This window comes from Hypanus sabinus, chromosome 3, assembly GCF_030144855.1.
Source record: "Hypanus sabinus isolate sHypSab1 chromosome 3, sHypSab1.hap1, whole genome shotgun sequence".
NCBI classification, from domain to species: Eukaryota; Metazoa; Chordata; class Chondrichthyes; order Myliobatiformes; family Dasyatidae; genus Hypanus; species Hypanus sabinus.
The window spans coordinates 74,191,584-74,215,536 of NC_082708.1; the positions used below are offsets into that span (position 1 = coordinate 74,191,584).

At 39.2% G+C, this 23,953-nt stretch overlaps 1 protein-coding gene across 1 annotated transcript in view; it reads right to left on the minus strand.

The window, feature by feature from the left end:
* Positions 1-23,953, minus strand: part of LOC132390909 (progesterone receptor-like) — a 293,767-nt gene that overhangs the window by 139,876 nt on the left and 129,938 nt on the right. The window contains exon 3 of the mRNA XM_059963444.1: positions 5,953-6,069. Within this exon, the coding sequence (XP_059819427.1) occupies positions 5,953-6,069 (117 nt within the window). The remainder of the gene's footprint in view (positions 1-5,952; positions 6,070-23,953) is intronic.

Genomic DNA, 23,953 nt, shown 5'->3' on the forward strand with positions numbered 1-23,953 from the left:
GTGTCTCCTGCATAAACACATCATAAGTATGGAATACTTGGAAAGAAAGTTACATTCTTGACAATTCAAGATTCATTTATTATCAAAGAATGTACTAATTACTTGACCTTGAGATTTGTTTGCTTGCGGTTAGTCACAAAGCAAGAAACCGGAAAGAACTCAATTAAAGAAGCAAAGAACAATAGAGATAAAAATAAAAGACCAACAATCCATGTGAAAGAGAAAGGAAAAAATACAGATCATGCTAAGAAGTTGAAGTGAACAACGGCATTCCGAACCAAAAAAAAAAGTCCTCAGATCCGAACCCATCATGGACTCAGATTAGATTCCTGAAATTCCTTCATCATTTATCTTTCAATTAATTTGTGCTGCATTGCTCAAGTTGTTCCACATGATACAATTTCTAAGCTGAAAACCCTCCTCGTTGACCTGTTTACATTTCACACCTTGAGTGCTGTATGCCAGTTTCTCTCAGCAATTTCATTGCATGTGCATCCAGAGCAATATTACACCAGAGAAACGCAAGCTTCATTATGTGGCCCATCCCCATGTAAGAAATAGATCATATTTTTACAGACATCCATAAGTCAATTTTGGCCACATCAGAAAATGCACAAAAATTACTTGTATATGGTAATGAATGGCATCAAAAGGGCAACAGACTGATAAGTGGAGAAGAAAGTGGAAGCATGCATATTTGTTGGACTTTTGATTCTAACAATATTATGGAAGCTTGTTCCCAAAAATCCAGTCTGTAATGGCATTATGCTGCTCTTCAGGGATTTCTCTGTAGTATCTTTAACCATTACTATCTACTGTACCACCCACTTCCAACACCTTGTCTCTGAAATGGCACTTGGCCAACCCATGAATTAATATCATTATTATCAACTGCTACCTGATCCTAGCAGCACAGGTGCACTGTGTACTACTGGCACTACCAGCTCCATGCCAAATATTCTTTGAACATTCAACGAAAGCTTGGAAATTGTGTTGAAATAAATAACCTACAGGCACACACACTTATTTCTTGATATGCACCAGGGTATGGGTAAACTTATCCTTCCTTGAAGGATCTATGCTGTCTAGCCAGTGCCATGATTTCTTGGCAAAAATCAGGAAGCTGTTAGATGCCTAATTTTCAATTGTCCATGCCTTAAAACCATGGAGTAGCATGGTAGCATACTGGTTAGCACGGGGCTTTACAATACCAAAAACTCCAGTTCAGTTCCCACCAGTGCCTGTAAGGAGTTTGTATGTTGTCCCGTGACTGCATGGGTTTCCACCAGGTGTTCAGTATCCTCTCACAGTCCAAAAACGTACCGGTTGGCAAGTAAATTGGACATTGTGAATTGTCTCGTGATTAGGCTAGGATTAAATTCAGGAGATTGCTGGGCAGTTCAGCTCAAAGGGCTGGAAGGACCTATTCTCTTTCTTTACATATATAGATACACACAGACGAGGGGTGATTGATAAGTTTGTGGCCTAAGGTAGGAGTCAATTTTAGAAAACCTAGCACATTTATTTTTCCTACATTTACATACATAGTCCAGCGGTTGTGGAGCATATGGATCCCTTCTTTGTAGAAATTGGCATCGGACCTCCAGAAGTGGTCCACAGCATGGGGTGATTGATAAATTCATGGCCTGAGGGAGAAGGAGATGAGTTATACAGCTCTCGTTACATGCACATGCAGGTCAGCTTTGAGAGATGATGCAGAAATTTCGAACAAGAACTCATCTCCTTCTACCTTAGGCCACGAACTTATCAATCACCGTGTGTGTGTGTCTCTCTCTCTCTCTCTCTCTCTCTCTCTCTCTCTATATATAGAGAGAGAGAGAGAGAGAGAGAGAGGTAATAACTACTTTTTAAAACTGAAGGACCCTCTCTAAATATCTCTGCCTTTTCTTTTTCTTTTTGAAAATGTCTTAAAATCAACATACTTGCCTAAAGGTTTATTAACACATTTCCTCACGTGCACCTGTCCATGTTAGGATGGATGCCAGTTTTTGTATAATATACCTGGGGAGCATGTAAGAGGTTTTGCAAATTCAAATTGTTGCTGATCTTCCTTTCAAGCCTACTGTTAGCTTGAGCTGTTCAGAGATAAAAGTTTCCTGTGGAGAACCTGTCAATCTGACAATAATATTTACCATAACAGTGGTAACGTTCTCAGTCACAACACAATGTCCATGTTGAAAAAAGATAGTGCAAGCAGCCTGTGGCAGCCTGTCCGGTGAAGTAAAAGTCACAAATATAGTCCTTCCCTTGTCACCCAAAGGAGTATGTAAATATATGAAATTAAACAACCTCCATATTAAAATTATGAATTTCTAGAGGAACCACAAGAAATGTTAATATTGAGATTTTTGTTTACAAAACTGGGTGCATAAATAACTATAAGTCAATTGAAGGGAAGGAATGAAATGCACTAAATAGTAGTGTTTGTTCATTTTTTAAAAGTTTCTGCAGACAAGGTCAATTAAAGAATTAATCTTCCATTTGTTGTGGGCAAATGGAGACATGGGTTAGAGTTCACCCATGAAAAGAATGTATCTTGACATGGGATTTCAAGGGCCGGGCTGACAGATGGCAATGGGGTTGGCATTGCCCACCATCAGAATCACATCCAATGGAGTTGGCATTGCTCATCATCAGCGTCACTCCTTATCAACTGGATTTCCTCACCACAAGATGTAAAGCAGTGATTAAATTACCATGCTTAAGTAATTAAAGGCTTCTGTCAGTAGTCCAGGGTTTATTAATTGGATTATAGTTATAGTTTGCAATGACTTGTGAATTAAGATCCAAAATGGATTTGGCAGAAGTGCACATCAATTGTTTACGCTCTTCATCATTTGCTGCTGAGTTTTTTGTAGCATATGTCTCTAATAGTCTGGTCAAAAGTTATACACATGTGTTTTTAATAAAATATGCTCCTTTCCTCTGAGTATAATAAAAAGCTTATTTATATTATTAAGTCACAGGAAAATAATGTATTCAAATTATTTCAGATTTACTCCCTGTCCTACTTTATTACCACATAGGCGGAATTATAAAACCATGATATTCTGATCAAATTGCTCTGATATCCTTTCAAAACACTGCCATTTTATCAGTGTGCTTTGTCAATGATGAAGCAAAACCTTATTTCCAACAATTTAGACACAATATTTAATGTTATGAATGTGCATTATCAAAATGGAACCTTGGTCGCTGGAAGCTGATGGCAAGAATTAAAAATTGTTTGTGACTTTCCCTCTTAGCTTTGACTCCTTCAAAACTACTTTGGAGGTTTCATACAAGGGTTTGATTTGATAAAGTTAATTTTCAATTGATTTTCAAAAACCTGATGGGTTCGAAAAGTCCATCTAGACTATCAACAACACACACAAAACGCTGGTAGAACACAGCAGGCTAGGCAGCATCTATAGGGAGAAGCGATGTTGACATTTCGGGCTGAAACCCGTCTAGTCCTGATGAAGGGTCTCGGCCCAAAACATCGACATCGCTTCTCCCTATAGATGCTGCCTGGCCTGCTGTGTTCTGCCAGCATTTTGTGTGTGTTGTTGTTTGAATTTCCAGCATCTGCAGATTTCCTTGTGTTTGCTCTAGACTATCAATCCATTTTCCATGCATACATGAAAGGCCGAGATCCATAGTGCAATGATTGAGAAGTGTGAATCTGATACACTATGCTCATTATAACTAGCATTAAGGTAATGCCAAATTTGAGGTCACATTCAAAGTTTCTTCAAAAATACACATAGATCTGAAAAGGATAAGCACTAGGAGTGTACTGATTTCCTGAAGCTGCATTTTGGTAAAATGTTTGCAATTGATTTGAAGGATAAACAGAGCAGACTATGTGTCTAAGCATGTTGGTATTAAAGTCAGCAAACCACTGTGATATTAATGAAGTGGAATCTTACATCTATGTCAACTCTTTCTGTATGAAGGAAACTTTCTTATGACCCATAAGCCATCTAGTCTCTTTACTGGACATTTTCTTTACAAATGTAGTTATGTTCTGTTAATTGAAGATGATTTTTAAAAAAATAATACACACTGTTAGTCATGAACACACGGTACATACACAGTGCTGTGTTTTTGAGGCACACTGTGTTCATCTTCTGTAATCCAAGTTCGAGGTTAGTTCCTTAACCCTAGAAAAAGGGATAAGGCCTCCCTCTGCTCTCTCAGCTGTTCAGGTTTGAGAGTACAGTGTGTGCTGGCAGTCTCAACCCAAACTGCATGACATCAAAGTGCTTAGCTCTGAGAAACACAAGAGACAGGTGCTGCACATTGAAGGCACTCTGCTGGCAAACCTAGGGGAACAGGTGCAAGTCCTGTGCAGGATATGAATGAAGATCCTTCTTGCACCACACAGTATTTTGACTTTCAGACGCTGCAATTTCCTGATAATGATTATGAATCCTCCACTTGTCACCACAAAAAGTCAGCACAGGTCAGGTATTGAATTTGCATCTTGTAATAGCTACATTGAGTGGTGCCTTTACTCATGGGTCATCAGGAACTAATCATTAATTTCCAAATTTAAAAAAAAATTCAGTAATTTGGTATCTTTTGTATTCTATCAATTGTAAAGCATTAGCTATTGGCAGAAGGAGACTGACACACACCAGCCCACCAGATTACAATGTTGTCAATACACTAGTATCACCACAATTGCTCATCTAAATTCTTTGACATTGATTGATAAAATATAATCAGTGCAAGGGGAACTGATATTAACATACAATGAAATACTGAATTTAAACTTCACTAGGTAATTAATTAACTCAAGCAAAGACTACCACCCACCCATCCCCCCACACACACAGACCTTTGGACATGAGCATTACAACTGAACATCAAAGGAAGTGCAAGGATTTTTGGAGTTTTATTAAAGTACCTACCTATTCACTTTCAACCACTCTCTTCCAGTCACTGGTATCATCAGTTCATGCAAAAAGGAGGAGCATAAACAACTGCCATGATTTCCAAAATGGTATTTCATACATGTACAAGAATAAGACACAGGAAAATGTTCCTATTTCACAATACAAATCATTTATTCATTCAAAAGATAGGCCAATCAATCCACATGGCCCAAGTAAGCTAGATTTTCTTTCAACAGATACCTTGCAAAATTATGTCCAGTTCTTTAACAATGAGCTATGAGCCACCTTCTGGAAAATGTGTACAGGAATTGCAATTTCCCTTGTCTATTACTGATCATACCTAGGTGAATTCTAAAACTACAATATTGAATATTTTAATATCCAAAAGCAGACTAGGATGTGGGTTGCAGAGTTTATTGGTAAACAATTATTTCCAATGATCATAAGGAGTGCATTAGAAACAAAATCTGCTTCAGAGTTCCATCAATGTCTCATTGTTTCCTTCAAAGGTGGCAAAGACCTATTTGGAAATTCTCTTATCCATGCAGCTATCTTACTCACATTTTTTTGAAAATGGAATTACGAAAGAGAACGTTGAGAATTCAACGGACAGCAGACCCACATTCTCCTCTAGCTCTGCGCACTCCCAACAATGACACAACACTGGTACTAGGTGATAGGGCACTGGGGTTTCAGTGAGTGATTTGTTTGCAATGTTGCTAATATTTGTGCTGCACTTTGTGACCATAACTATGTTTACCTTGTTTGTACAGAACAACCTTGAAAATGTACACTATAGATGCCATGAAACAGTGAAGAACATTAGCAGAAAATGTTAAGCCATTACGTGAAATTTACCACTTACTACCAATACCAGATTCCATGTATAAATTACAGGTTCACTGGGCAATGGATATAAAATAATAGGCATTCACTTAAAACTCTACATGTATACATCAATGTCTTCAATACAATTTTGATAGGATGCAAAATATATATGAACAGATTTACCTGTTTTGACTTAAATCGAGGAACTTTTTTCTCTTACCTCCCAACACCATTCCAGCTTGATAACACTTTCTGAGGCGGCAGGCTGGACAGTTCTTTCTGCGAATTTTGTCAATGATGCAGTCATTTCTTCCTGCACATAGATATTTATGTTGCCCTGACAATGAGAAGTTAGTTGATGTTACTATTTCCAAAGAAAAGAAATGAAGCACACATTGTAAAAGAAGACAATAGACATGAAATATTAATTGATAAAGCATATGTGGATATTTATTTGTCTTTCTACAAATAGTCTTTTGGCTTCATTAAAAAAATGAGAGTGACAAGTTAATGCTGTTAGAACTGGTGCAGAATTCTCTGTGATTTAAACAACTACAAACTTCTATAATCAGTCTGAAACAATAAAGGCATTATTCTTTCAAAATAAAGGCACTGCAAATTTAAAGTTTACAATTCTCTGCACACAGGCAGTTGAATATTTGGAAGAAAAGTAAAAAGGATTCAACTATACATTTTAAAACAGATTGATATTAAATTCATCCAGTCTTCCCCCTTAGATAAATGCTTGATTGGGAATCAAATATGTTGAATTTATTCTCTTTGTAATTAAATTAATTTCAAAGCACATTCACATACTGAAGCCATTACATACTGTATTTTGCAAGATTCACATAACAGCACTCTTACATTCTGTTCTCTGCATCATTGTGGCTGCACTGTGAATTATGTCACAAATTAATTTTTTATGTGGAATATTCTGGTATATATAAGGAAAGCGAGGCCCTAAACAATAATGGACATCCTGCTTCAACTTGCAACATTCTTGGCCCTAGGGGGAGAGATTTCTCTGCAGTCCTGATGGGAATGTTGCTAAGTGCTGCTCAGGGTTAATTGATCACCCATGAGCTTCAGAGGGATGATCCTCAGAAACACAGGGAAGGACTTGGTCATTCCCCATTTTGATCTTGATCTATCAAATCAGTTAGATAATGACAGATCTTTACCATCAATCCAGCTTCGTTCTGAAATCCTTATTTAACAACAGTTTGTCAATTTCAGTTCTTAGATTGTGGAGAGAGTTTCAAAGCTTTATTTTGCAAGTGATTAACTTTTAGCCATTACTTTCTTAGAATTATTATTAAGAGTTGAGTGTCTTGTTCAAGGAAAACTGAACAAGCATCATTTTAATTGATATGGTCTCCTTTACAGAATGGCTGAATACCAGGATTAATGACAAAAATGCAGGAAATAATCCTGCATGAGCTGATGCATTAATCATGCTTCTCTTTCCACAGGTGCTACCTGATCTGGTGAGTTTTTCCAGCACTTTACTTTTATTTTAGATTTCTAGCAACTAAGAATAACTGGCTCACCTCTACATTATAGGTTACTAATGATATGCTGATACACAAAATATTTTGAATTTAGTTCCATTGTCTGCATTTCTGTGAACCCAAGGTTGACTGAAGCATATTATCAGGTCTATGGCCAAACAGAACAGTCCAAGACTTAAGAAAGACAATAGTTCAAACAAAATCCAAGATAATGATTGTAGTGTATTCAATAATTCAGTAATATTTGAGAAATATTGATAAGTATATTGTTCAATAAGCATTCTTTGTTTCTTTACATAATTGACATTGGGTTATACAGTGGTGCTAGAAAGTTTGCGAACCCTGTAGAATTTTCTCTGTTTCTGCATAAATATGACCTAAAATGTGATCAAATCTTCACATAAGTCCTAAAACTAGATAGAGAGAACCTGATTAAATAAATGGACACAAAAAAGATTATGCGTGTTCATTTATTTATCGAGAAAAATGATCCAATATTACATGTATTTGTTGGAAAAATGCATTTGTTGCTTTCAGTACTGGTGTAGCCCCCTTGTACAGCATTAACTTCAACCAGACATTTCTGGTAACTGTTGATCAGTCTTGCACATCAGCTTGAAGGAATTTTAGGCTATTTCTCTTTACAAAACTATATGAGACCTTGATCAGACCCCAGTTGGAGTATTGTATTCAGTTCTGGTCACCTCACTAGAGGAAGGATATGGATACTATAGAGCAAGTGCAAAGGAAATTTATAAGGATGTTGCCTGGTTTTGAGACCATGCCTTATGAGAATAGTTCGAGTAAACTTGGCCTTTTCTCCTTGGAGTGACGGAGGATGAGAGGTGACCTGATAGAGGTGTATAAGATGATGAGAGGCATTGATCGCGTGGATCACCAGAGGCTTTTTCCTAGGTGCTTAGAAGTAGATACAAGGGGGATGTCAGAGGTATTTCACACAGAGAGTGGTGAACTTTCAGCGAAGGTGGTCGAGGCAGATACAATAGGATCTTTTAAGGGACTCTTATATAGGTACATGGACCTTGGAAAAATAGAGGGCCATGTGGTAGGGAAATTCTAGGCAGCTTCTAGAGTAGGTTACATGGTTAGCACAACATTGTGGGCCAAAGGGCCTGTAATGTGCTGTAGATTTGATTTTGGTATTTTTCTGAAACTGCTTCAACTCTGGAATACTGGTGGGCTTCCTTGCATGAATTACCTGCTTCAGGTCCTTCCAAAACATTTCTATGGAATTAAGGTCAGGGCATTGACTTGGCCATTCCAAAAGGCTAATTTTCTTCTTTTTAAACCATTCTGTTGTTGCTTTACTCTTGTCTTTCAGATCATTTTCTTGTTGCATCATCCAACCTTAAGGTGACAGACTGCAACCTTGATATTCTGCAAATTGTCTTGATATAATTTTAAATTCATTGTTCCCTTAATGATTGCAAGCTGTCCAGGCCTGAGGCAGTAAAGCAGGTCCAAAACATGATGCTCCCTTCACCATGCCTCACTGTTGGGATGAGGCTTTGATGTTGGTGTGCAATGTTCTTTTTCCTCTAAACATAGCAATGTACTTTTCTGCCAACAAGTACAACCTTTGTCTCATCAGTCCATGGAACATTGTCCCAGCGTCATTGTAGAATATACAGGTGGTCTTTTGCAAACTTGAAATGTGTAGCAATGTTTTTTTAAGAGAGCAGTGGTTTCCTCTGTGGTGTCCTTCCATGAACACCATTCTTGTTCAGTGTTTTTCTTATAGTGTACACATAAACAGAGATCTTAGAAATTTCTAGAGATTTCTGCAAGGCTTTTGCTGTACTCTTGGGTACTTTTACACCTCCTTCACTATGGCATTTTGTGCTCTTGGTGTGATCTTTGCAGGATGCCCGCTTCTAGGGAGAGTAGCCCTAATACTGAGTATCCTCCGTTCGTAGACAATTTTCTTCCTGTGGACTGATGAACACTTGGGTCTTTAGAAATGCTTTTTCCTGCTTGATGCATCTCTACAATCCTTCTCCTAAGGTCCTCTGAAAACTGTTTTGATTGAGGCATGGTGAACATAAAAAGATCTTTCTTGAGAGGAGCAGGCTCTGTCAGTAATCTGACTTTGTGTGTCTTTTTATAGGGCAGGACAACTTTACAACCCACACTTCCAATCTCATTGCATTGATTGGAAAACCTGACTCCAAATAGCTTTTATAGAAGGCATTAACCCAGAGGTTCACATACTTTTCCCAAAAAATACATGTAATATTGGATTATTTTTCTCATTAAATAAATGAGCAAGTATAATGTTTTTGTGCTATTTATTTAATTGCGTTCTCCTCATCTAGTATCAGGGCTTAAATAAAGATCTTATCAAATTTCAGGTCATATTTACACAATAGAGAAAATGTACAAGGTTCACAAACTTTTTAGCAGCACTGTATGCAAGAAGTATATGAATGGCATGCATCGTTATGCCGCCACATCATATGTGAGCACCTAACTGAGAAAAGGAACAGAAATTAAGTAGGCAAGTACCCTGGCTCTTGTGTTTTTGTTTTGATTAGTTTCTGGATTTACAAAATATAACAGTGGTGATGAGAAAGTTCTAAAATGAACCCGAGATGACCACCAACCTGTTGAGCACAGTATGTTTCTTGTTGAGAAGGGGAGAGAGACATTTGAATTTAAAAAAAAGCAGAAAATGGACAAAATCAACAAGCAACAAGTACGCCCATAGATTTATAAATAGTCAGTACTGTGTCATAATAATAAATATAACAAAAAAAATGGCTGGCTAGATGGAAAGATGTATGTGTTTGGTTGCTTAACAGAAAACTAAATGATGTCCACTGGAAAAATTCAGCAGTATTTTTAAGCGCATTAAATAGCCGTGATAAGGGACTGCCTCTGTTGCTGAGTGCAATGAGTGGAAAAACATAGTTTGCCCAGAAGTTAAACTGATCCAACGAAACCAGAAAAAAATGTAATTTGTTCATATCATGAATGTAATACAGGAACATTTCAAACCAAAACCAATTAGTTAGTTTGTGGAATCTTACAAGAAAACATTCAAAAATTGCTTCTAACTGAAGTACAATTCACGTTTAAAACAGCAGTTGAAATCACTAGCAATAGAAACAGCAGATGGAGATGCAATTGAGTTGCAGTGAGGATAAGAGTGAGTGTGAACAAATTGCAATGTCTAAACAGAAATATGCCCAGCCAAACAGATTGTGTTACAGTTGTGGTAGAGGCTCACATACACCAGATCAATGTAGGTTTAGGGGCCAAACTTGCAGAAAATGTAACAAAATATGACACATACAAAAAGCAAGCCGGGCAGATATAATAAATGGACTGCACACAGAAGAAGTAAAGATAAAAAGTCAAGTTGCAGTTTCAAAAAGAGCACTGATTTGAATACCTTTGATGAAGAATCTGATAATAATGAGATTGATTCTAGGACCAGGAAGCCATGAGAATATGGCTTACACCAAACTAACTAAAATGAAATTAAACTCTGGCTCGGCTGTTTCAGTCATTCTACAAAACAAGATTGAACAGCATTTCAAAGACACTGAACAGAAGCTGGCAGATAAGGAACTAAAATTTTATACCATAGAAAAGATAACTCTTGTGAGAATGATATTTGAAACAGTGAAACAGAAGAACCAACATGTCATATTGGGCTTGTATATGGTAAAACCAGGAGGGGCAGGATTAAAAGGATGATTGGCTGAGACAACTACAACTTGATTGGAGATCCATCCCCTGTAATAGAGTCAACTGAAGGGTACTGGATGATGCCACAGTAGTGTTCTAGGATGACATCAGAAAACTCAAATATATAAGGGGTAAAATAGTGCTAAATGAAAACCCACATATTACGAAGCCTGTTGGGTTCTTTATGCCATCTGTGTTAAAGTAGCCAGTGAGCTGGATCCCATGGAGGTTGAAGGAATTCTTTCCAAGGCTAGGTCATGGGCATCAACAGTGGTTTGCATTGCCAAGAAGAAAGGGTCTGTCAGGTGGTGATTTTAGGTTACCATCAACCCAGTACTGAAAGTAGATTAATACCCTCCGCCCAGGATATTGAATTGAATTGAATTGACTTTATTACTTACATCCTTCATATACATGAGGAGTAAAAATCTTTACATGACGTCTCCGTCCAACTGTGCAATGTGCAACTTATAGTAGTTTATAATAAATAGCTTGTACAACAGGATAGTCAATATAACATAGAAATACATTTGTGTCAGCATGAATTAAGCAGTCTGATGGCCTGGTGGAAGAAGTCGCCCCAGAGCCTGTTGGTCCTAGCTTTTATTCTGCAGTACTGTTTCCCAGATGGTTACAGCTAGAACAGTTTGAGGTTGGCATGACTCAGATGCCCAATGATCTTTTGGGCCCTTTTTACACACCTGTCTTTGTAAATGTCCTGAATAGTGGGAAGTTCACATTTACAGATGTGTTGGGCTCTCCGCACCACTCTCTGCAGAGTGTTGCGATTACGGGAAGTACAGTTCCCATACCAGGCAGTGATGCTGCCAGTCAGGATGCTCTCAATCATACCCCTGTAGAAAGTCCCTAGGATTTGGAGGCCCTTACCAAACTTCTTCAACTGTCTAAGGACATCTTTGAAAACCTTTCTGGAGGAAAATACTTAAGCAATGTGAACTTAATTGATCCCTACCTACAGCTGGAGATGGAAGAAGAGGCCAAAGGGTTTTATTGCTACAATAGGCTTGTTTTGGAGGAGCATCTGCACCTACACTCTGGCAGAAAGCTATGAACCAGGTGCAAGGCTGACTATGCACTCAGAGTTACCTGGATGACATCATTGATACCAGTGAGGATGAGAAGGAAAATTACCAAAATCTCAAGACAGTGTTAAAAAGACTAGATGATTATGGGCTCAGAGCATGATGGAAGAAGTGTGATTCTTTAACCCAAGCCTCACTTACTGTGGTCATATCATTGACATACAGGTATTAGACAAGTCTGCTGAGAAAGTTCAAGCAAGCAGTGGTGAATGCCCCAGGGCCAAAGGACATGGCACAGTTGCGGTCCTTTATCGATTTGTCAATTACTATAACAGGTTCCTGCCAAACCTGGCTATTGTGCTCCACACCTTGAATTCATTCCTCCAGATCGGGAAGAATTGGCAATGGACAAAGCAGTGTGAGGTAACTTTCCCAAAGGCAAAGGAAATGGTGATGGCAGACTCTGTACTCAAACAATGGAATTCATATTGCCCAGTAAAGTTTGTCTGTGACGCCTTGCCTCATGGTAAAGGTGGAGTTATGTCACATGTTATAAGTGATGGAAGTGAATGCCCCGTAGCCTTTGCATCTGTTACCATTGCAGAGAAAAAACTACACACAGAATGACAGAGAGGCCTTGAGTTTGGTTTGGGGTCTAAAATGTTTCAACAGTATTTGTATGGGAGAGACTTCACCCTCATAAATGATCATCAACCACTGGTGTCCATTTTCAATTCACAGAAGGTTGTTCCACTAACAGCAGCAGCACAAATGCAGAGATGAGCTCTGTTTCTTGGAGGATGCAATTAACAAGATCAAATGCAGATGAAATGCAAATTAAATCCCGACTGAAAGTCTCTCTGTTATGGCAGAGATGATCCAAAGGGAAACCAGAAAAGACCCCACATTGTCTCAGGTCTACATGGCTGTAATGTATGGATCTATTTTTTTTAGAGCAGTAACACCCCCCACAGTACTACATGTTGATCTGTTGTGTGCACGTGCACTGTTGTCTATGCCTGCACATTGTTCACTCTTTCTCTCTCGCTCTCTCTCTCTCTCTCTCTCTCTCTCTCTCTCTCTCTCTCTCCCTCTCTCTCTTGTTTTTACACCAGTTAAAGCCATTTCCCACATGCGTGCTTTTATTCTTTTATTTAATTGATACTTAGTTGTGCACAGACACAATAAATAAGTGATGAGTACAAACCTGAATGTCAGGAAATATCATGAACAGCACTGACAGTTACATGATGTAACAGCAAGAGTTAAACAGCATGAGAAAGCTGAAGGATACATGAGTAACAGTGAAAGACATGCTGAATCTAATGTGAAAATAACGTGACAATGGCTTCATTTGGGAAAGTTATGTATTTGATAGTGCTAATGAAGTCTGGGAGTCATATATCGAGAGAGATGAGCTGTATTGTAATGTGAACAACGTGGAGGAACAAAAGAAAGCCCCGACACTTCTTAGCTTAATGGGTCAAAGAATATACAGTCTGTTACGCAACCTAGAAACCCCCAAAAAGCCAGCAAGCAAGACATTTGAGAAAATTGTTGCAGTTTTACAAAATCACTTAAGCCCTAAACCACTGGTAATAACTGAGAGATTTAGATTTTACAAAAGGAACCAGTCAAAAGATGAAAGCATTTCTGAATACATTGCAGAACTGCGCAAACTTTCCCAGAAACGTGATTTTACAGATGGACTTTCTGATGCATTAAGGGGCAGGCTTGTATACAGCACGGATAGTCAAAGTACTCGAAAGAGTCTACTATCCTAGAGAGACCTAACATTGGCCAGTGCAGTATTGTTAGAGACAGCAGCAAAGGATGCAGCAGAACTACAGACAATGAGATTAGAATGTGAAATGCACAAAATGTCCCTGAATGGTGCAAAAAGCCAAAAATGTTATTGATGTAGCAAACACCCCCACGATGCAAATGACTGTTGGTTCAAAACAATGTGTGCAGAAAGTGTCACAGACACAGTCACATAGAGAGAATGTGCAAGGCAGACAAAAAGCACAACTGAGCGAAAAGTCTCAACCACAAAAGTAAAGAAATGCATAAAGTTACCGAATGTAAAACAGAATCAGACAACACAGAGACTGACAAAGGTGAACTGTCATGCCTGGAGCTGCATTGTATAACTGAAACAGATCACAAAATCATCTGGATCACAATGGATGTGTCCAGAGTAAAAGTGAAACTGGAGCTGAATACAGGGTCAACTTTGGCCATAATTCCAGAGGCTGGCTATAACAGACCATTTTCTAAGATACCATTAGGGAAGATCTCAGTGACGCTAAAGACTTACACAGGCAAAAGAAGTGTCTCCCAAAGGCAAAAGGTTCTTTAATATTCCAGCTCTCTGATCTGTCGAACCGTTAGCTGATTCGAATAATCAGTTTAACTGTACCTCTGCACAGATTATAAACCATTACCAAACTAAGCTGGGGTTATGTAATGCTTATCTGAAGCTTAAATTAGAACTCTGTAAACATTCCTTTAATAAACAACAACAATCAGGATTGAATAAAAGGGTCGTGTTTAAATAACAGGGACAGTTTTTTTAATTACCAAGGTTAAATTATCGGTAGTTTTTAGATGCTATTTGCTTTTTATAACAGTTCATTTCTCATGACTCATTTTCAGTGAAACTGTTCATTTAGAAATAATATAATTTATTTTAAGGTGGGATGTCATAGGATTGTGGAGGGCAGGATGTTCAGAGACAGAATCAATAGAGCTGATAAATGACCAGGGAGGGGTCTGTGGATAGACGATCAGGGTCTGAATCAGAATCCTTCTTGGTGACTGATGCTCTAACAGATAGAGCTAGATGGGTTTCAGCAAAACCTGCTGAGAAAGAGAGAAAGCTGTTATTTAGCAATTATATGGTGAGAGATGGGAACATAAAGGGAAACCTTTAATCAGGAGGTCATGAGAGTATGGAACAAGCTGCCAACACAGACAGTGTTTACCAACTCAATTTCAACATTTAAGGAACGTTTGGATTGGTATATGGATGGTAGGGCTAGAAAAGGCTCTGGTCCTGGTGTAGGTCAATAGGAGTGGGCAATTTAAATGGTCCAGCAGGGACAAGATGGGCCGGATGGCCTGCGCTTTAATATGACTCTTTACTATGAAGGTAAATGTGATGTATGGATGCCAAACAGTGGAGGGCCAGCACTTTTTGGATGTGGGTGGTTGAGAAAATTCCAACTAGACTGGCACTCAATCAAAGCTGCAAGTGTGGCATCAACAGGCAACTGCATCCTAAATGGTAGCACTAACCAGAGGCTGTCACAGCTGGTTAATGCTAATCAGAAGATGTTTGAGAAGGAAATAGATAAATAGATGGAAGACTTGGCCAATAGTTGTTTGGGATGCCAAAAAGTTCGAAATGCACCCCCACAGTTAGGTTACACCCATGGATGTGGACAAAGAGTACATATTGTCTTTGCTGGGCTATTCAGGGATTCCATGTTTCTGATTGCTGTGGATGCACATTCGAAGCAGCCGCAGGTTATACCAATGTAGTCAACCACCTCACCACTCTGAGGACTATCTTTGGCAGAAATGGCTTACCAGAATGAATTGTGAGTGAGAACGGACCACAATACACGTCAGAAGAATTCCAACTGTTCACGAATAAAATTGGCATCAGACATTTCAATTCAGCTTCTCAGTACTCAGCAATGAGTTGGTCAGCTGAAAAGTTTATCTAAACCTTCAAGAAGTCCGTCAGTCATTAAAGTGATGGACAAGGAGAACATTTCTCTACAGCACAAGGTAAAGAACTTCCTTTTTGTGTATCGGAACTCTGTTCATCTGATGACAAATCAAACACCTGCAATGCTGTTCATGAATAGGAGTCTGAGATCTTGCATAGACCTCCTGAAATGAGGAATACAGAGGGAAGTACAGAATAAACAGTTCAGCCACTTGCCAAGTGAAGCAGCAAGGAGCTTCAAGATTGGACAGGATGTCCTCGCATGTGATTTCCGAGAAGTTAAGTGGACACCTGGTAGCATAGCTATAGTGGACCACTGATGTGGACAGATTACAGTAATCATTACGTATCTCTCAGTAATGACGTCACTGACAGCAATGTGTCACTGGAAACCGGGTACGCTGTCCTAGACAAGACCCCTGCCAAAACTGATGCCACTCCACAGGTCCAGAGGCATGGTGAGAACTTTATCATTGACGAGACCCCTGTCAAACCTGATGCCTCTCCACAGGTCCAGAGGCACAACGAGAACATTATCATTGATGAGACCCCTGCCAAACCTGATGCCTCTTCACAGGTCCAGAGGCATTTATGGACACAATTTTCTTGGTAGTAGCGGATGCAGCTACAAAGTAGCCAGAAGTATTTCCAATTGGCCCTGCTACAAACTTTCATACTGTTGATGTGTTGAGAAGCCTCTTCTCAAGGACAGGTGTTCCAGAACATTCAGTCAGTTACAATGGACCACCATTTTGTTACATAACTGTTTGAGTTATTCCTGAGAATTAATGGAATAAGATATGTTATATCTGCACTGTACTACCCAGCAGCTAGAAATGGTTTGGTGGGAAGGTTTGCCCAGGTTCAACAGAGCACACCACACTGACACTGAATTAGAAGTTCACCAATTTCCTCCCTACATATCACAAAGCAGGACACACCACAGCCAATAACTCATCGGCTATACTGTTTCTGGACTGGGCTTTGCACTCACGCTTGGATCTCAGAAGGGGCATGCAGGACAAACAGCTGAGATAAATTGAGGGCCTCTCAAACAGGTTCAATTTTCACTCCTGGATAAGCAGTCCTAGCTAGGGATGACAGAGGTGATCAAAAGTGGGTACTTGGAAAGATTAAGGGCAAAACTGGGCCAATCTCCTCCACAGCGGAGATTGAGTCTGATGTCATTAGGAGATGCCACATTGACCAGTTGAGGACAGCAGAGTCAATTGTTAGAGAAGGAAGGTGTCCAGAGCAGTAGTCCCACTTCCTGCCGTCTCAGAGACAACTCCTATAACAACCTTGGAAGAGGCCCAAGAACCTGAGATTTTTTCACAAGTCACACCTGCCAAACAGAGTAACCACATCCCCACACCCCTCCCCTGCCACCATCAGGAAAGACATTATCCCACAAAAGTAAGAAATCATCTACACCGATTAAATCTTTAGGCCTGAATGGGAGAATTTAAAATTTACTATGCTGTAGATGTCTACATAGTAGTTGTATTATATGGTGTACAGTGTAAATAAGATGACTAGAGGGCAATACATTACATATTTGAGTAGAGATACATTCTGTATTGAGTTGGAGTTTATAAGCAGGTGTATTCACTGTTTCAGTAATATTTGAGTAATAATGTAAATATAATGTTTGATTAAGCATTGTTCATGTGTTTCCATAATTTATTATGGCTTATATGCAGGAATAGCATTCATCATTACACAACCATGTCATATGTGAGCGCCTTACTAAAAAAAAGGAAAAGAAACTAAGTAGACAAAACAAATCCCAGTTCCTCTGTTTTTCTGTTGATTAGTTTCTGGAATTACAAAACTTTACAATGATAAGCTCAAGACAACAGCAAACTGTGAAGAAACATAAGGTAGATGAGTCTAAAAGTGTGATTAAAAAGATGGATTTGACAAAGCACCTCTGGGAAAGAGAGTAACAGTGATCCACGGAATTATGTAGAAAATATTGAGCTTAAGCAGTTGCATGCGAGGAGGCAAAAGGAATTTGAGGCTACAAGAAAACAGAATCAGAAGAACACAGCTGTTAAAGAATTTTTACCAGAAAGTACTGAAGAGAAAGTGAGACTGTAAAAGGATGTAACAGAGTGAGAATTTTAAATGAGAGAAGTTGCAGGAAGAGGAACCAATGGAGGATGTTGGGTCTGAAATGATGGCAGAGGAAGAAACACACATTACATGTAATAAGTACTTTGCTGAGACGGCTGGAAGTTTTGTAACTTTTATAGTGGGTTTGGTCTGGCAGAAACAGCTAAGCATGATACTTCTCCAGTCTAACGTAAGTGTGGGCAATGGGGTGATAAGATTATTGTAGGAAAAGATAGAGGTTGCAATTTTGCTGCAACTGCTGTTTTTTTTAACAGGAGGCTGGACAAGATAATATGGTTTACAAACATTAGGGATTTACAGATTCTGAAAATCTGAAATAAAAACAGATGGAAGGCTCTTTGTCAGAACTGAGGAAGAGAGAAAGCAGTTCTGATTCATCCAGAAGTACAGATACAATATTGAGTATAAGGATGTAGAAAGAAACAAAAAAAACTTCATTATATATAAGGCACATAAAATGTTGGAGGAATTCAACTGGTCAGGCAGCATCTTTGGAGAGGAATAAACAGACAATGTTTCGACCTGAGACCCTTCATCACAACTGGAAAGGAAGGGGACAAAAGCCAGTGTAAAAAGGTGGGGGGAGGAGAAGGAGGATAGCTAGAAAGTGATAGGCGGGTTGGAAATCGCAATTACACAGGTGACAGGGTGGGAACCTTCTGGTTCAGCATTGGGAAGAAATATTTAATCCTAATTTGGGTAACTAGATGAATGATAGAAGAGAATAAATGGGAAGAACTAAAGTAACTATGATTAGGACTCTTCACTTTATGGATGGTAAATGCCAAGAAAGAGAGCATGGACTTAACTTTTATGAAAGCTTTGACACAAATCAGAATGTTGCTCATTAATTTAAAAATAGGCATATAGGTCTAGATATCTTTCTCTGCTTGGGCGACCCATGTCTGCTATGTTCAAGGCCAGCAGGAATTGTTATTCTGGCTTTCATTAGGTCCAGTAGATCACACACATTAGTCCTGACTTACATGTATAATTGACAAGAGACTACACAGTAAACATTGCCTCCACAAGCTCCCTCTAGTGTAAATAGGGAGATATTCAGTAGAGGCCAGAGAGTGACCTGAAGGCAAGGAAGGGACAGTCAGCTATATGACCTTGGAACATGCAGTACAATATTGATGTGGGGAGAACATTGCAGGAAGAAATAACTGGGATTGCAGGAGATCACACAGAGCTGCTTTCAAGGGAAAAACTTTCTGAGATGGTGCGGAGACTGGAAAAGAAAAGAATTTAGTATGGTGCAGAAAATCAAGGAAAGGTGAAGAGATTTGAAGGGGTAAGGGGCTTTGGTGAGGAGTGAATCAGGAGAAGACCTGGGACATCAGAGAGGAGAACCAGTAGATCAGGAAGATCAGAGGACTCTGTTGAGAGTGCACCTTCCAACCAAACAAAAAACAGTTTAAGGAAGAGCAACAAATGGTGCTGCTTTCCTCGTGAATTAACTTCCTAGTAGCAGCCATGTAAAGCTAAGACTTTGGAGTATTGAAGGAGAAGAACTTAATCCTCCAGTTAAGTACAGATACATATATTTTACATTGTGCATACTTACTGTAAAAAAAGACTCAAGAGTGATCTCATCTGTGCACTATGTGCCAGACCACATCACTCTGAAAACCTAGCAGCTACTGGGATTAGAATTTCTAATAGACCCTTTACATTAAAAGTTCCCAACCACAACTAACCTTCGGGTTTTAAGTAAAATTTCACTTCACTGGGTGCAAAAACATAATTAAAACTATTTAGTCCCAATCTATCAGGTACACCTTTGCCATGCCACCATCTTACCCCCACATTAACCTAGGTGGTGATGAAAATCAGGAGTTGGAGTTTTCAATCTTAATTCTCAGAGAAAAAGGAATAAAAATCACATTTTACATCTAGCTCATGCCAGAAGTATGATAGAAAAAGAATATTTGACAACACAAGAGAGTACAGATGCTGGAATCTGGAGCACAGAAAAATGAGCTGCTTGGTGCAGGTCTGTGGAGGAAAATGGACAGTCAACATTTCACGTTGAGACTCTTCAACTAAAACTGAAAATGAAATTGGAAGTAGCCAGTAAAAAGAGGTGAAAGAAAGGATTGGAGCAAGAGTTAGCAAGCATACGTGGATCTAAGTGAGGAGGAGTGATGAAGGACGTAAGTGTCGGAATACTTACAGAGACTGGGAAGTGATGGGTGAAGTTGACAGAGAGCTGCAGATGATGAAATCTGATAGGAAAGGAAAATGGAGCATAGAATCAAATAAGGTAGGCAGGAAGAGCAGATGGGAGCAGTAAGGGGAGAGAACCTAGTACTTGCTTGTTTTGTGTTAATTGTTTTCTGTTCCATTCAAACATTTACGGTGTAAGGGACTATATTTAAACTAGTGTGGCAGAAACGTTTTATTTTCAGCCTCTTTTTGATATTGGGTGTATGTGATGTTGCCTGTAAAACAGAGTCAAAGTGACTGTAATTTGAGGCTCATTAATGCCACGGTTGTCCTGGGAGTGAACAGTGGCAATAATATATTTTATCCTTCTAGTGAATTTGAAGGATTTTGCAGGGACAGCATCAGTGGTAGCTTCCAAGTACCTGGACATGGTCCAGGTCTCAAAAGCATATAAGAGAGTAGAAAACTTATGGTCTTCTGTTAGCTAAACCATAATCTTCAGGCCAGGTTTGAGCTTTTGTTCTTCAAATAGCTTATTCCTCACAAAGGAAACCCATGCCCTACTAGTCAATAATAACTAATTCTTAATAATTTTATTTCAGTTTGAAATTTAATTCTGCTTTCTCAGTTGTACTTATTCAATAATGCTTGCTGTTCAGTGGTGTATACTTTGCACTTTGAAAGTGCAAAGTTTATAAAGTCTTATAATAATTTTAACATTACATACATTGGATCAATTAAGAAATTCCTGGAACTTAAATCAAATTGTGAAAACAGCATTGCCCAGTGAGCGCACCTTGGAAATGTAAATAAACACAGGTCCTTGCTGATAAAAATGAAGACTGGCAATGTCACTGATGCTACTAAGAATGGATTCATAGATGGGAGGTGTGTTGGAGGAATGTGAATATCCAGTTTCTCTGACACTAATTAAAAGGCCTGGTCATATAAACTGATATGAATATTAATTGTCACATCAAAGCTGTTTCTTCTTGAAGGAATGTGTCATTTAACTGAGCTCTGGGCAGGAGCATTTACAGCAATTTCTTTATAAAAATGGCCTATAAGGAGCCCATATATAAAGAGGGCACATCTTATTCTCAGGTCCTTGTGTTTTTGTCCCACACTGTGCAAGAGATCTTTGGTGGATTCTAGGAATTCACAGCACATACGCCACAAAGGTTGATTACAATCAGCAGTCCCCAAAGATTTTTCATAATGCCAAGCAAAGAGGGTGAAAGGTTATCAGAATTTCAAGTGGAAATATTGTAGGAGATGGTCAACAAAAGAAGCATGCCGTTCTCCCACATGGCAACAAGAGGATAGCCACACATGGTATTCGCTTGTAGTGAACAAAGGCGAAAAGCAAACCAGCAACCAGATTACTACGCTGCAAAGTTAATTAACTAATAGGGCTTGTGTGGTGTGACTCCCAATGTCCAACACTCACAAGTCTTCCTTCCTGAACTCCACTCTGCACTGCAAGCACTTGGGATGCTCTTGATTTGATCTGGACCCTCCAGAGTTTTATGAGAATTACTGGAGCTCTGAGCGCTTTGGACTGACAATGCAAGAGCTGGCCTCTCTCTAGCATAAACATTCTGCAGATGCTGGAAATCCAGAGTAACAGACACAAAATATTGGAGGAACTCAGCAGGTCAGCAGCATCTATGGAGAGGAATAAACAGATGACATTTCGAGCCAAGACCCTTCCTTGGGTCTGCTGGGTGCATGAACCACAACATTAGGGCTGTACATACCCTGTTTGCTGAACTAATTAATGAGGGGTTTAGTATGTAGGCTGCTGTATTAAAGTTCTTCCAGTGTTTCTGAAGAAACAAGTATTCACAATTTAAGTGAGGTTATTTGAAACTAAAGGCCAGAAAAATCACAAACCAAATGTGCATGAGTGTTCCTTCCCATGAGCATTGATTGCCTTCTGTCTCTAAGCTCACTCCTATCCCTGGCTCTTGGGTGTTTGGGCCATAGATACTTTTATAGTGCTGAAAATCCATGCATGTCTTGGCCATCTGCAAATTGTTGAGCTTCAACTGTCACTCTGATCTTGCTGTCAGCACCCTTGACTCCGTCATATTCTGTGTGAGCTAGCCTTGCCATCACTCAATGCAAAGAAAAATTTTGGAAGGTCATAATCTAACTCAAGAATGCCAATGCCTTGGAAGTAAATAATACCACCAAGTAAAATCATAAGACTCAGCAATGAGGAACTTCAGTCGCAATTTCATAAGCTCCTTATCAACATCTGAGAAGAGAAGGATGCTCATGGAAATTGTAACCATTTTCAAGACGTGACATACCCACTTGCGGTTACTACAGATGTATTTCCCCACTGTTCACCATGGGGAAAGTCATCACCAGAGTCCTCCTCAGCCAGATTCTGCCAGTGGACAAAGGACTGCTCATATTGAGGATTCAGTCCATCCTGGGCATGAACTTCATTGTATGACAATCCAAGAAAAGCACATGGAGCAAAACCAGCCATTACACATGGAATCTTTCAACCTCATGAAAGTCTTTGACTTCATCAGTCAGGAAGGATAATGGAACACTCACTTTCCCACAGAAATGAATGTGCTTCACAATGGTTGGCAACCCATGATATCAACTAATGACTCTACCACAAAGACATGCTTAGTGAAGAATGGTGTTAAGACATTACCTCAAAAGTTACACGTGTCCTGTTACTGAGATATCAGTTTATATTCAAATAATACTTCCTGATGTGAGATGTAGGAAGAATCTCACATGGTGATGAGAGAGCTTACTGGAGTGAGATAAATTGGTTGGTTGAGTTATGTCACAGCAACTTTTAACTTAACATCAGTAAGACCAAGGAGTTCAGAAAAGAGAAGTCAAAGGAACGCACACACACAACAGTCCTCATTGAGGGGTCAGTGGTGGGAAGGTTGAGCAGATTCATGATCCTTGGTGTCAACATCTCAGAGGATCTGTCTTTGACCTGACATATCGAGGCAATCATAAAGAAAGCGTGCCAGCAGCATTACTTTGTCAGGGGTCTGAGGGGATTTGGTACGTCACTATAGCAAATTTTTACAGACGTACTGTGGAGAGCATTCTGATAGTTGGCTTCATGGACTGGTATGCATAGGATCACAAGAGACTGCAGAGTGTAACAGATTCAGCCAGCTCCATTACAGGTACAGGCACAATGTTGAAAGTTCAATGTGGATTTATTATCAAAGCACTTGGTATATGTCACCATATACAACCCAGAGATTCATTTTCTTGTGAGCATGCTCAGCAAATCCAAGAAACATAATAGAATCAATGAAAGACTGCACCCAAAAACAATCTATGTGCAAAATGTAACAAACTGTGTGAATACAAAAGAAAAAAGAAATAATAATCATGATAAATAATAATAAATAAGCAAAAAATCTTGAGAACATGAGATGGAGAGTCCTTGAAAGTGCATCCATAGGTAATGGGAATAGTTCAGTTCAGTTCATGGAGATAACTTCACTGAATTAAGTTGATACAAGAGCCTGATGGTTGAGGGAAAATAACAGTTCCTGAACCTGGTGGGGAGGGTCCAGAGGCTCTTGTACGTCTTCCTAATGACAGCAGCAGGAAGGGAGCATGGCCTGATGATGAGGGTCCTTGATGATGGATACTGCTTTCCTGTGAAGTACACTGTGTAGATGTGCTTAATGTAGGGGAGGGCATTATCCACTACTTTTTGTAGGATTTTCCGTTCTAAGGCATTGGTGTTTCCATAGCAGCCATGATGCAATCAGTCAATATTCTCTCTACCACACAACTCAGGAAGTTCGTCAAAGCTTTAGTTGTAATGATGAATCTTTGCAAACTCCTAAGGAAGTAGAGGCACTGCTGTGCTTTCTTTGTAATGGCACTTGC